We start from the raw sequence: 15,000 nt of genomic DNA on the forward strand, positions 1-15,000 counted from the left end.
TAACAGGGTATATATACACACAACCCGCAGGTTATTTATTCATAGTTCCAGCCACGGGTTTATGACTTTGCAATCTTCGTTTTAAGATATATTAATAAAACACAATAAAAGGTTTATTTAATTTTATTGTGTGACGTGAGAATTAAAAAAGTTCCTTGTGGAAGGAACGTGTTCTTAAAATACCATAAACCGTATAATGCGTCATCTAAATATTTATCTTTTTTTAGCACAACGGCCGTTTCCCACCGAGGCAGGGTGACCCAAAACAGAAGAAATACTTACATCATCACTCACTCACTCCATCACTCTCTTGCCAGAGTCATACCGATACTAAAATTGAAAAACTGCAATACATCTTCACCCCTCCCTCTGAGTACATGCTCTGTACTTACCACCTCCAGGACTCGAGTTCGGTTAACCGGTTTCCCTGAATCCCCTCATAAATGTTACTTTGCTCACACTCCAACAGCTAATTAAGTTATAAAATCAACTAGCTTCCACTTACTCCTATATACACGTGTTGGGACACCTGGTACACTCACCTCAACCTTGTCAAAGTACATAACAAGTGTTTGTTGACGAAATAGGCCAAGAGAATGTTCAATATTTATCTCGCTAGTCACTGTTTTCAAGATATAACGTACGTCTGGTTCTAGTAAATCCCTAACCTTGTTTTTTGCTGTTAAATTACGTTCTTTTACGTCAATAGCTTTAAAGTGAAGTAACTATACCGAAACTGAACCAACGTTTTGGGGATCTCTGCCCCCCCCCATCTTATCTTTGGTGATATCGAGGATCAGATCTCCTGGTTCTTGACTTGATCACTCTGCTATTGGTACTAGTACCAAGCAGTCTGACATATGCACTAATGTCATAAACTACCTCTGGAAGACAGCTGGGAATCTGGTAAGCTTGGGTAAGGTTCGTCAGGAAACAAGACTAGTAGTAGTACGAGGGTTGCCGATAATATCGTGGCTCAGGTCTTCTCAATTTTGTAACCCGGCCTTGGCTCCTCATTTACGGAGTGTCTTGACTAATGTCTCTCATGGGAGGTGTTTGTAACTCTTCATCTTCTAGGACCTAGTCCTAGCCCCATTCCCCGCCCTCACAGGGCTCGTAGGGAGAAGCTAGGTCCTTGGATTGCCACTAACCCCGCCCCACGGGCTCGAAGGGCATGGCAGCTACGTACCAGCAGACGATGTCAGAAAGTACAAAGGCAGCAAGCACTACATGATCCTTTTGGAGCCACACCCCAACTTTGGCCAGAGTCGGAGTGCTGGGGAAGAGCAGGGAGTCCTCTTGCTTCTTCTACTTGTCCGTTGCAGTTCATAAAAACAGGACTAGTGCTTCCTGATGCGGGTCTTAGCTATATGATGACCCGCAGCCGGAGCCTTCCACTGGCTTACTGGTCCACCCTTTTGAAAGTTATGGAAATCTATTTGCAATTTCCCCTTACAGATGAAAGGAGTGTATTGAAAATTCTTGGGCCCATTATTTTTTGAGTTATCACGAATCCTTCTGATAAAAAAGTCTGCCTATTTCAGTGACTACAGGCTTTTACTACAAGGTCAAAATATTCTTATATGAAAGATCCATGGTGTGATAAATGGTTTAAAAAACCGACAGGTTGAAGATTGAGATAATTATGCAGAATATGTTGCATAAGTGTCTCAATCTTGAAGGTGTTTTAGTCTTGCAGGCTACGTAGTCATCACAACTACGGTGTTTTAGTCTTGCAGGCTTCGTAGTCTTCACAACTACGGTGTTCTAGTCTTGAAGGCTACGTAGTCTTTACAACTACGGTGTTCTAGTCTTGCAGGCTTCGTAGTCTTCACAACTACGGTGTTTTAGTCTTGCAGGCTTCGTAGTCTTCACAACTACGGTGTTCTAGTCTTGCAGGCTACGTAGTCTTTACAACTACGGTGTTCTAGTCTTGAAGGCTTCGTAGTCATCACAACTACGGTGTTCTAGTCTTGAAGGCTTCGTAGTCTTCACAACTACGGTGTTCTAGTCTTGCAGGCTACGTAGTCTTCACAACTACGGTGTTCTAGTCTTGAAGGCTACGTAGTCTTTACAACTACGGTGTTCTAGTCTTGAAGGCTTCGTAGTCTTCACAACTACGGTGTTCTAGTCTTGCAGGCTACGTAGTCTTCACAACTACGGTGTTCTAGTCTTGCAGGCTACGTAGTCTTTACAACTACGGTGTTCTAGTCTTGAAGGCTACGTAGTCTTTACAACTACGGTGTTCTAGTCTTGCAGGCTTCGTAGTCTTCACAACTACGGTGTTTTAGTCTTGAAGGCTACGTAGTCTTCACAACTACGGTGTTCTAGTCTTGCAGGCTACGTAGTCTTCACAACTACGGTGTTCTAGTCTTGAAGGCTTCGTAGTCATCACAACTACGGTGTTCTAGTCTTGCAGGCTACGTAGTCTTCACAACTACGGTGTTCTAGTCTTGCAGGCTACGTAGTCTTCACAACTACGGTGTTCTAGTCTTGAAGGCTTCGTAGTCATCACAACTACGGTGTTCTAGTCTTGCAGGCTACGTAGTCTTCACAACTACGGTGTTCTAGTCTTGCAGGCTTCGTAGTCTTCACAACTACGGTGTTCTAGTCTTGAAGGCTACGTAGTCTTCACAACTACGGTGTTCTAGTCTTGAAGGCTACGTAGTCTTCACAACTACGGTGTTCTAGTCTTGAAGGCTTCGTAGTCTTCACAACTACGGTGTTCTAGTCTTGAAGGCTACGTAGTCTTCACAACTACGGTGTTCTACTCTTGAAGGCTACGTAGTCTTCACAACTACGGTGTTCTAGTCTTGCAGGCTTCGTAGTCTTCACAACTACGGTGTTCTAGTCTTGAAGGCTACGTAGTCTTCACAACTACGGTGTTCTAGTCTTGAAGGCTACGTAGTCTTCACAACTACGGTGTTCTGGTCTTGAAGGCTTCGTAGTCTTCACAACTACGGTGTTCTAGTCATGAAGGCTACGTAGTCTTCACAACTACGGTGTTCTAGTCTTGAAGGCTACGTAGTCTTCACAACTACGGTGTTCTAGTCTTGAAGGCTACGTAGTCTTCACAACTACGGTGTTCTAGTCTTGAAGGCTTCGTAGTCTTCACAACTACGGTGTTCTAGTCTTGAAGGCTACGTAATCTTCACAACTACGGTGTTCTAGTCATGAAGGCTACGTAGTCTTCACAACTACGGTGTTCTAGTCTTGAAGGCTACGTAGTCTTCACAACTACGGTGTTCTAGTCTTGAAGGCTACGTAGTCTTCACAACTACGGTGTTCTAGTCTTGAAGGCTTCGTAGTCATCACAGCTACGGTGTTCTAGTCTTGAAGGCTTCGTAGTCATCACAACTACGGTGTTCTAGTCTTGAAGGCTACGTAGTCATCACAACTACGGTGTTCTAGTCTTGAAGGCTTCGTAGTCTTCACAACTACGGTGTTCTAGTCTTGAAGGCTACGTAGTCATCACAACTACGGTGTTCTAGTCTTGAAGGCTTCGTAGTCTTCACAACTACGGTGCTCTAGTCTTGAAGGCTACGTAGTCATCACAACTACGGTGTTCTAGTCTTGAAGGCTACGTAGTCATCACAACTACGGTGTTCTAGTCTTGAAGGCTTCGTAGTCTTCACAACTACGGTGCTCTAGTCTTGAAGGCTTCGTAGTCATCACAGCTACGGTGTTCTAGTCTTGAAGGCTTCGTAGTCATCACAACTACGGTGTTCTAGTCTTGAAGGCTACGTAGTCTTCACAACTACGGTGTTCTAGTCTTGAAGGCTACGTAGTCTTCACAACTACGGTGTTCTAGTCTTGAAGGCTACGTAGTCTTCACAACTACGGTGTTCTGGTCTTGAAGGCTTCGTAGTCTTCACAACTACGGTGTTCTAGTCATGAAGGCTACGTAGTCTTCACAACTACGGTGTTCTAGTCTTGAAGGCTACGTAGTCTTCACAACTACGGTGTTCTAGTCTTGAAGGCTACGTAGTCTTCACAACTACGGTGTTCTAGTCTTGAAGGCTTCGTAGTCTTCACAACTACGGTGTTCTAGTCTTGAAGGCTACGTAATCTTCACAACTACGGTGTTCTAGTCATGAAGGCTACGTAGTCTTCACAACTACGGTGTTCTAGTCTTGAAGGCTACGTAGTCTTCACAACTACGGTGTTCTAGTCTTGAAGGCTACGTAGTCTTCACAACTACGGTGTTCTAGTCTTGAAGGCTTCGTAGTCATCACAGCTACGGTGTTCTAGTCTTGAAGGCTTCGTAGTCATCACAACTACGGTGTTCTAGTCTTGAAGGCTACGTAGTCATCACAACTACGGTGTTCTAGTCTTGAAGGCTTCGTAGTCTTCACAACTACGGTGTTCTAGTCTTGAAGGCTACGTAGTCATCACAACTACGGTGTTCTAGTCTTGAAGGCTTCGTAGTCTTCACAACTACGGTGCTCTAGTCTTGAAGGCTACGTAGTCATCACAACTACGGTGTTCTAGTCTTGAAGGCTACGTAGTCATCACAACTACGGTGTTCTAGTCTTGAAGGCTTCGTAGTCTTCACAACTACGGTGCTCTAGTCTTGAAGGCTACGTAGTCATCACAACTACGGTGTTCTAGTCTTGAAGGCTACGTAGTCATCACAACTACGGTGTTCTAGTCTTGAAGGCTACGTAGTCTTCACAACTACGGTACTCTTCACCAACTCCAAGACTGAGGGACTGATTACCTCATCTTCAGTCTTCACATTATGTCCTTGTATTGAAAAAGTCACTGACTGGTGAAACGTCTACAACTGAAGATACCCAGATGTTGTACATGTCTCTAATTATTCATAAATTTACACTATGTTAAGTAAAAGGACACAAGTGCAACTAATGTGACATTTTATTGAGGCAACGTTTCGCTCTCCAGGAACTTTGTCAAGTCGTTATATATTGTCGCTAATTCTACCAATATTAATACAATGTACACTATGTATGATAATTGTTCACCTGTAGGTAAATAAACTAATCTATTTAACCTCTTCTTTCACCCACAGTCAAAGGGAGAAACACTCGGACTAATACGGGCATTGGTATTCTTGATTGGTGTTACAACAATGGTAAACTCACAGTTTGACCCCGTGTTCGGGAGTCTGGGTGACCTACACGGCGAGTCACGGGAAGTCAGCACCGATGTTTCAAACAAGAGAGACGAGAAAGGTCAGGTAACGTAGTGTTGTAAGTCTAATCTGGAGATGAATGGTTCAGAGAACCGACAAGTTGATAAGTTAGACACATATGCAACATTTGGGTATCTATAATGAGGAAATGTTTCCTCATTAAAGATACCCAAGTGTTGCATGTGTCTAAATTATCAAGTATATTCTGTGGTCATATCAACGAGGCCACGTAAGTGTGCCTTGTAAGAACATGAGAATATAAGAAAGGAGGAATAATGCAGTAGGCTTGTTGGATCACGGGTGGTTCCGTGGCCTGGCTGGAAAAGCTCTAGCTCCACACACGGAGGGCCCAGGTTCGATTCCCGGCAGGGTAGAAACATTTCGACGCGTTTCCTTACACCTGTTGTCCTGTTCACCTAGCAGCAAGTAGGTACCTGTGTGTTAGTCGACTGGGGTGAGTCGCATCCTGGGGCACAAGACTGAGGACCTAACCCAACACGTTTTTAACGCTACCCAGGCAATAAGCTTCGATGAATTTATTTACTCATGTGCAAGTCCAACTCAAATCCAACCCCTTTCACTCATGAATTTCTCCAACCTAAATTTGAAACTACCAAAGGTTTTAGCTTCAATAACCCTACTATCTTCTATATTTTATAGCAGTGCTGTTCCATTGAGTTCTGGGTTAATGAACAGGACTTGTGCAACACCTGGGTATTGCACAAGTCCTACACAGTAAGCGTCTTCAGTCGAGTACAGAAGAGTCAGCAGAATCAGTAGAGATGTAAAAACGATGTCATCAATCCGTCACTTTTCAAGCCGTAGTATTGAGGTAATCAGTCCCTCAGCCTGGAGAAGTTTTGCTCTATTGTCTGGAACAATGAGGGACTGACCACCTCAAAACTACTACTTCAAAAGTGATGGACTAATGACATCTTCTTTACATCTCTACCCTTTTGCTCACTCTTCTGTACTCGACTGAAGAAGCCTACTGTGTAGGCGAAACGTTTCGGAATAAAGATACCTAACTGTTGCACATGTATCTTACTTATCACGTGTCTTACTTATCAACCTGTCGGTACTGTATACCATATAATATTCACCCGGGTATATTAACTGATGAGACGTCTAGCTATCCAGTGATTTTCTCATGCAATACAAAGAATATACACTGGTAAACTCCAGGACCTGGCAAAAGAAATGAAGTCAAGGTGGTCAGTCCCTCAGTCTTAATAGAGTTTGTTCAGTTCTTTAGCATTGATAAATCTAACAAGGTTGAGGGACTGACCATCTCAAAGTTACCTCTGATTTTTTTAGATGCAATAAAAAATATTCAGAGTATAAGCGTGAAGAGCACCGACTACTGTGCTCATCACCAACTCCAAAACTGAGGGACTGATTACCTCATCTTCTGTGTATAGTTCTTCTGTTTTCAAATTATATCCTAGAATCTGTATCGATAAAGCCACTGGATGGCGAAACGTCTTCAGTAAAGATGCCCCAGATGTTGCACAAATGTCTCATTTATCAACTTATGTTAATATGTTAATATTGCAGTGTTTTTCGTGCTGTTTGCTATGCAACGGAGCACATGCAACACCACTGACTCTACACTGACGGTGGGCACCTGTCTGCCCTCCACAGACTGCAACCGCAGCGGTGGTAGATCTTCAGGGACCTGCGCCAGGGGCTTCGGTGTCTGCTGCATAGGTCAGTTCTACCTTCACAACCTTCGTCCTCACAATCATACATCTGTTTCTTCACTGGCTGTTCCTTTCATTCATACATCTGCTGCTTTATATATATATTACCTGGAGTTTACCTGGAGAGAGTTTCGGGGGTCAACGCCCCCGCGGCCCGGTCTGTGACCAGGCCTCCTGGTGGATCAGCGCCTGATCAACCAGGCTGTTGCTGCTGGCTGCACGCAAACCAACGTACGAGCCACAGCCCGGCTGATCAGGAACTGACTTTAGGTGCTTGTCCAGTGCCAGCTTGAAGACTGCCAGGGGTCTGTTGGTAATCCCCCTTATGTGTGCTGGGAGGCAGTTGAACAGTCTCGGGCCCCTGACACTTATTGTATGGTCTCTTAACGTGCTAGTGACACCCCTGCTTTTCATTTATATATATATATATATATATATATATATATATATATATATATATATAGATATATAGATATATATATATATATATACATATATATATATATACCAATAAAACGCGTGATTATAAATAGGAAAAAATACCACTGTGAAATAGGAAATTAAACCTGAGCGCCAAGCTTTCATATTCTATTTCACAGAGGTATTTTTTCATACACACACACACATACACACACTCTCCGCCCCCCCCCCTCATACACACTACAGACCAGTGTCACTGACATGTATAGTATGCAGAGTCGTGGAGAAGGTTATCAGGAGAAGAGTGGTGGAGCATCTAGAAAGGAATGATGGGCTTATCAACGACAGCCAGCACGGTTTCAGGGACGGGAAATTCTGTGTCACAAACCTACTGGAGTTCTATGACAGGGTGACAGCAGTATGACAAGAGAGAGAGGGGGTGGGTAGATTGCGTTTTCTTGTGCTGTAAGAAGGCTTTTGACACAGTTCCACACAAGAGATTAGTGCAAAAGCTGGAGGACCAGGCAGGTATAACAGGGAATACCTGACGGGAAGACAGCAGCGAGTCATGGTACGCGACGAGGTGTCAGAGTGGGCGCCTGTGACGACCGGGGTTCCACAGGAGTCAGTCCTAGAACCTGTGCTGTTTCTATATGTGAACGACATGACAGAAGGAATAAACTCATAAGTGTCCATGTTTGCAGATGATGTGAAGTTAATGAGAAGAATTCAATCGGACGAGAACCAGCAGAACTGCAGGCCTGAACAAGAAACTTGCTCCTGGAGTTCAACCCCACCAAGTGCAAAGTCATGAAGATTGGGGAAGGGCAAGGAAGATCGCAGACAGAGTACAGTCTAGGGGTTAAAAGGCGTCATGTGGTTCTATCTCTCCATAAGGCGGGCCAGTACAACATGGGTTCGAGTCCTTGGCTAGTGCAGTGTTGTTATTGATCAATACCACCCGTTCGTAGTTACAATAATATACAAACGTATGTAAAAATACCAGTGAAAATAGGAAACAAAATCTGAGCGCTTTCGTGTGCTTACACACACATCCTCTGAAAATATGTGTAAACACATGACAATATGTGTAAACACATGACAATATGTGTAAACACATGACAATATGTGTAAACACATGACAATATGTGTAAACACATGACAATATGTGTAAACACATGACAATATGTGTAAACACATGACAATATGTGTAAACACATGACAATATCTGTAAACACATGACAATATGTGTAAACACATGACAATATGTGTAAACACATGACAATATGTGTAAACACATGACAATATGTGTAAACACATGACAATATGTGTAAACACATGACAATATGTGTAAACACATGACAATATGTGTAAACACATGACAATATGTGTAAACACATGACAATATGTGTAAACACATGACAATATCTGTAAACACATGACAATATGTGTAAACACATGACAATATGTGTAAACACATGACAATATGTGTAAACACATGACAATATGTGTAAACACATGACAATATGTGTAAACCCATGACAATATGTGTAAACACATGACAATATGTGTAAACACATGACAATATGTGCAAACACATGACAACATCTGTAAACACATGACAATATGTGTAAACACATGACAATATGTGTAAACACATGACAATATGTGTAAACACATGACAATATGTGTAAACACATGACAATATGTGTAAACACATGACAATATGTGTAAACACATGACAATATGTGTAAACACATGACAATATGTGTAAACACATGACAATATCTGTAAACACATGACAATATGTGTAAACACATGACAATATGTGTAAACACATGACAATATGTGTAAACACATGACAATATCTGTAAACACATGACAATATGTGTAAACACATGACAATACTCAAGTTTCATTTCCTATTTTTACTGTGGGAATTTTACATAGAGGAGGACCCGCTTATACAGCAGGTTAGGACCCGCTTATACAGCAGGTTAGGACCCGCTTATACAGCAGGTTAGGACCCGCTTATACAGCAGGTTAGGACCCGCTTATACAGCAGGTTAGGACCCGCTTATACAGCAGGTTAGGACCCGCTTATACAGCAGGTTAGGACCCGCTTATACAGCAGGTTAGGACCCGCTTATACAGCAGGTTAGGACCCGCTTATACAGCAGGTTATGACCCGCTTATACAGCAGGTTAGGACCCGCTTATACAGCAGGTTAGGACCCGCTTATACAGCAGGTTAGGATCCAGAATACTGCTATACAGTATAATTTGCTGTTAAGTGAATCATAATTTTTTTTTTTCACTTTCAAATGCATATAAAAGCCTGTTAATGCGTTTACATTATCATATATTAAGTGAGCAATAGACCTAGGCCTTAAAAATGCATGTATAGTTGACACATTACTTAAAATAGTTTCGTCCATACCTTAAAGTGAGTAGGAATATGTTTATTGTATATGGACACCATGCCCAGCCCTTCTAGGGTAGGGTAGGTGCCTGAGCCCGAGCTTGTAGCTCATAAGACTGCCATTCCCATTAGTCCACTTGGGACGGGGATGGCAGACCAGAGAGGCCTAGCTTGTGGCTAGGCCTGGGGACAGTTGGTCCCAAAGATGAGGGGGTACTTGTGCCTCCTCCCATGGGAGACTTAGGTCTCAGACACTCCCTAAAGAGGGAACCAAGGCCGGGCCACCACTTGGAAAAGGCCCGGGCCGGGAGAATACCGGCGAATCTTTAATAATAAATACTAAAATGTTTATTGTAGGAAATACAAATAATTGAAGAATGACAATAACTGAAAGGTACCCCATTAGCGCTTTATTGTGATTTCTTCCATACATGTCTAAATCATCTTTACTTCACTTAAATATTCGGTTGAGTATCTGTGTTTACTGACGTGTGTGTGTGTGTGTGTGTCAACAGCTCGTCACAGCTGTGGGGAGACCACCAGCTATAACAACACATACTTCGTCAACCCCAGCTTCAACAGTACTGACTCAGGGACAGGAGCCTGCACTCTCACTGTCAACCGCGTCAACACCAGCATCTGTCAGCTTCGTTTAAACTTCATTGACTTCCAGTTGGCGCAGCCGGACGTTGACGGTAACTGTAATGTTGACTTCCTCGCCGTCAGCCCGTCCTCCACAGTGCCAAGAATCTGTGGCTCCAACAGTGGACAACACAGTAAGAACTCACGTTACACTCTCCCAGTCTGTGAAAAAATGCGAAGGCAACACACGAACTTGGGCGAAATATGTAAATTTTTAGTTGTTTCGTGAGCTTGCGCAAGTGTTACCTCATCTTTATTGTTATTATTGCCATTTTCTTTCTAATGTCAGTATGAAAAAACTTTTTACCCTTTGCCTTGGCTTTAGTGTTTTGGTTCCTCAGTAAACATCTCTGCTGTCTGGCAATGAATTCATTCTGTCCTTTCTCCAAGCTTTTGTTCTTTTGAGATTTGGTTTCCTTACGATGATGACTTTCCTGTGATTTTTGCATATCATTTATTCTCAGTATTTTGTATGTTGTTATCATGTCCCGCATGAGCCAGTAGGCCTGCTGCAGTGTTCCTTCTTTCTTATGTTCTTATGTTGCCCCTTGTTCTTCTGTCTTCTGTCATAAAATTTTAGCCCGTTTAGTCTCTCTTCATGGTTCATATTTCCTCAGGCCTGGGACTAGTCTCGTTGCAAAAGTTTACACTTTCTCCAGTTTTTATAATGATCAGGTGTGGGTTCTATGCTGGTGCTGCATACTCTAATAGGCCTGACATTGTTATATATAATGTCGTTAATGACTCCTTTCTGAGATTCCTAAAAGCTACCCTTACATTTCCTAAACTCGCATCGCCACAAATGAAATGCATGAAACTATGCCCATCTGAGGCTTCCAACGAGCTTGTACTCTGTTTCCTGTCTTATTTACTTCAATGTTCATAACTTTGCATTTGCTGGAAATTAAATGCTAATAACCACTTGTCAGACCAGTCCTGCAGTTTGTCCGGATTTATTTCTACTCTTTCTGTTTCTTCCGCCATGTCGTTCACATACACAAGAAATAGTGATAATGGTAGAATTACGGACAAAAAGTTAGGTAAACGAGCACAGATGCAGCATCTTATGTCTCATTAGTTGCATCTGTGTCCTTTCAACTAACACAAGAAATGGTACCAGTACTGACTCTTGTGAATCCTAACTCATCACACTCGCCCATTCCAAGGTGTTGATGGAGGCTTGAGCCTCCCTCCACTAATCATGGTCCAGTCACTGACAAGTCAGACTGGTGATCGAGTATGCACTGGATATAAACATGAGTGAGTGTACGAGAGTGCAACTGGAGTACGGATGTCCCACAGTAGTCAATGAGTGGAACAGTCTGCCTAGTAGTGTCATTGAAGCTAAAACCTTGGGTAGCTTCAGACTTAGGTTCGATAAATATTTGAGTGAGAGGAGTTGGATTTGAGTACAATTTATACGTAAGTTAACAGGGTTATCAAAGCTTATTTCTTGGGTAACATTAAAAATGGGTTACCTGGAGTATACCTGGAAGGAGTTTTGGGGGCCATCGCCCCCGCGGTCAGGTCTGTGACCAGGCCTCGCGGTGGATCAATGCTTGATCAACCAGGCTGTTACTCCTGGTTGCACACAAACAGACGTATGAACCACAGCCCTGCCTGTCCAGCTCCCTCTTGAAGACAGCCAGGGCTCTATTGATAATCCTCCTTATGTATGTTGGGAGGCAGTTCAACAGTCTTGGGCCCCTGACACTTGTGTTGTCTCTTAGCGTACTCATTGGGACGGGGGATGTTGCACCGCCTGTCCAGTCTTCTGTTTTCGTAGGGAATGATTTCCATGTGCAGATTTGGGACTAGTCCCTCTAGGACTAGTCGCAGGCGAGAACACCTGCATTTCAGGGACTACAGGTCAAGGGACTTCAACCATTCCCAGTAATCTAGGTGTTTTACTGTACTTATACGTGCCGTGAAAGTTCTCTGCATATTCTCCAGATCTGCAATTTCACCTGCCTTGAAAGGGGCCATTACAACAGTAATCCAGCCTAGTGAGAACAAGCGGTTTGAAAAGAATCATCAGTGGCCTGGCACCTCTAATTTTGAAGGTTCTCCTTATCCAGCCTACCATTTTCTTAGCAGATGTGGTAGATACATTGTTGTGATCTTTGAAAGTGAGATTGTGACATTATCACTCCCAGGTCCTTCACATTAGCTTTTCACTCTGTTGTGTGGCTGGAATTTGTTTTATACCGGTTTTTATTTCCTCGAGTTTTCCTTAGCGGAGTAATTGAAATTTGTCTTCTTTGACCATCATATTGTTTCTCCGGCCCAGCTAATGTCCGCTTGGAGATTTGCAGTGTCCTCGATGGATGACACTCATCTAAATTCGGGTATCATCAGCAAAGAAGGACACGGTGCTGTGGCTTACATCTCTGTCTATGTCAGATATGAGGATGAGAAACAGGATGGGAGCGAGTACTGTGCCTTGTGGAACAGAGCTTTTCACTGTAGCAGCCTCTGATTTTACTCTGCTTACTATTACTCTGTGTTCTATTTGTTAGGAAGTTATAGATCCATCTACCAACTTTTCCTGTTATTCCTTAATCACGCATTTTGTGTGTTCTTACACCGTGGTCACACCTGTGAAAGGCTTTCGCAAAGTCTGTGTATACAATATCTGCATTTTCTTTGTCCTCCAAAGCATCCAAGACTATGTCATAGTGGTCCAGTAGTTGCTGCCCTGGGCTGTGCAACTGATGGGTATCTAAGTGGCGATCCTGCTTCTTAGAACCCTTTCGTCAAAGACTTTTTTATGATGTGGGATGTTAGTGCTATTGGTCTGTAATTCTTTGCAATTGCTTTACTGCCACCTTTGTAGAGTGGGGCTATGTCTGTTGTTTTTAGTGACTGTGGGATAACACCTGTGTCCATGCTTCCTCTGAATAGAATATTTAAGGCACATGAAAGGGGTTTCTTGCAGTTCTTGATGATCACGAAGTTCCACGAGTCCGGGCCTGAGGCAGAGTGCATGAGCATGTCATTCATTGTTTTTTTCAAAGTCCTGTGTTGTTAGGATTATATCAGAAATTGTTGAATTAAACAAAATTTGAGTCTCGGTCATAGAAATTAATTTAGATTGCCGACCTTTAGTCTGATTAATGGTTCACTAAATGCTGAGTCTTACTGGGACTCCAGTATCTCACTCATTTCTTTGCTGTTATCTGGGTAAGATCCATCTCATTAAAGCAGGGGTCCATTACTGGATGTGATTTATGCCCTAAATTTGGCAAAAGAAAAGAAATAGTTTCGTTTTTTATCAATTTCATTTATGACTCGATGTTCTTCCTGTGCTTTTTGACCCCCCGCATGATTTCTTAAGCGTAAATTTGATATTTGCTATTTCTCCGGCCATTGCCTCGTTCCGTATTTCAGACATGCTGGCCGCTTTCAGCAGCTTCGTGATTCTTCACCTTCGCCAATAGAGAGAGCATCTCTCTCTTTCCAGCTTACATCTCTTCTTTTTTGTTAAAGGAATGTGCCTTGAGTATACCTCACATGCCACAGAGTTAATTCTTTCTAGGCAAAGGGTTAAGCCATTATTTTTGTTAGTGCGTTTGGGTTTCAGAAGGACCTGCCTAGTATGGGCCAATAGCCCTGTTTCTCCTTCCTTATATTCTTATGTTCACAGTGTACCTGGACGTGGACCCACTGGGTGGACCAGTAAGGGTGACGGTGGACCGCTCAGGTATAGCAATGAACCGCTCATGGATCATCCAGGTGACGCAAATCACTTGTGACTCACGGGACACAGGTGAGTACAGCCACCATAATCATCCAGTGTTTGCCTCTTTTGTTTACAATCGAAAGATACGAATTCGATACCGGGGACGGGTGAAGACGTGAGAATGGTTATTTTTGAGAAGGACCTGCCATGTATGGGCCAGTAGGCCTGCTGCAGTGTTCCTCATTTATGTTCTATGTATCCTTACGCCTGGTACCCCAGTTCATCTAGCAGTAAATAGGTACCTGGGTGTTAGTGACTGTCTTAGGTGGCACCCTCATCGTTGGGCATTAAATAGAGTAGAGCCTGTAACTCTACAGAGGTAAGATAACAGCTCTTAGCCTGTAAATGAACCTGTGAATGGCCTGTGAATCAAACTATATAAAGAAACAGTTCAGTAAGTGAATTAGAACCAGAAGAAAATATAACGGCAGCAGTGCCAGACGATACTAATATCACTGTACTGCAGTACTGAACTGCAATGCGGTACTTCGCCAGTCACTTGTTCTTTGTTTTCTTTCCTCCATGTTTGTTTACGTACGGTGTCAGCACCTAGCGGATGTCTGCAGTACTACACCACCACTTCTGGCATCGTCAGCAGCTTCAACTTCAACAGCTCGCCTACACCTTCGTCAGGTGAGTGGTGGCAGCTGCTGTTATCTGACCAGCTGGCTAAGTGGCGCAAGAGCTGGCGAGCCTATCTAAGACTCACTGACTGAATGTTTTTCCCTGTCGTTAAATTCGTTTTATCCATTAAGTCACCGGCTCCGCTCAAACATGAACCAAGCAGCTAGTGATGTTTCGCCCATCCGGCTTCTGATGAACATTCCTATCAGGGATTGAAAGGCCTCAGGCCTATATATATAGAATAATGATGAAAGTGATTCTTCTTTCTCGGGTCACATTGCCTCGCTGGGAAA

At 43.1% G+C, this 15,000-nt stretch overlaps 2 protein-coding genes across 2 annotated transcripts in view; one reads left to right on the forward strand and one right to left on the reverse strand.

The window, feature by feature from the left end:
• LOC138855363 (uncharacterized) overlaps positions 1 to 15,000 on the reverse strand; it is a gene marked incomplete at its 3' end in the record, with an annotated part of 151,521 nt that overhangs the window by 34,804 nt on the left and 101,717 nt on the right. The gene's annotated exons all lie outside the window — the stretch shown is intronic.
• Positions 6,668 to 15,000, forward strand: part of LOC128704837 (uncharacterized) — an 18,378-nt gene continuing 10,045 nt past the window's right edge. The window contains exons 1-4 of the mRNA XM_070104415.1: positions 6,668 to 6,865; positions 10,215 to 10,475; positions 13,988 to 14,110; positions 14,630 to 14,716. Of these exons, the coding sequence (XP_069960516.1) occupies positions 6,733 to 6,865; positions 10,215 to 10,475; positions 13,988 to 14,110; positions 14,630 to 14,716 (604 nt within the window). The 5' untranslated portion in view covers positions 6,668 to 6,732. The remainder of the gene's footprint in view (positions 6,866 to 10,214; positions 10,476 to 13,987; positions 14,111 to 14,629; positions 14,717 to 15,000) is intronic.

This window comes from Cherax quadricarinatus, chromosome 91 (genome assembly GCF_038502225.1).
Source record: "Cherax quadricarinatus isolate ZL_2023a chromosome 91, ASM3850222v1, whole genome shotgun sequence".
In the NCBI taxonomy this organism is placed as follows: Eukaryota; Metazoa; Arthropoda; class Malacostraca; order Decapoda; family Parastacidae; genus Cherax; species Cherax quadricarinatus.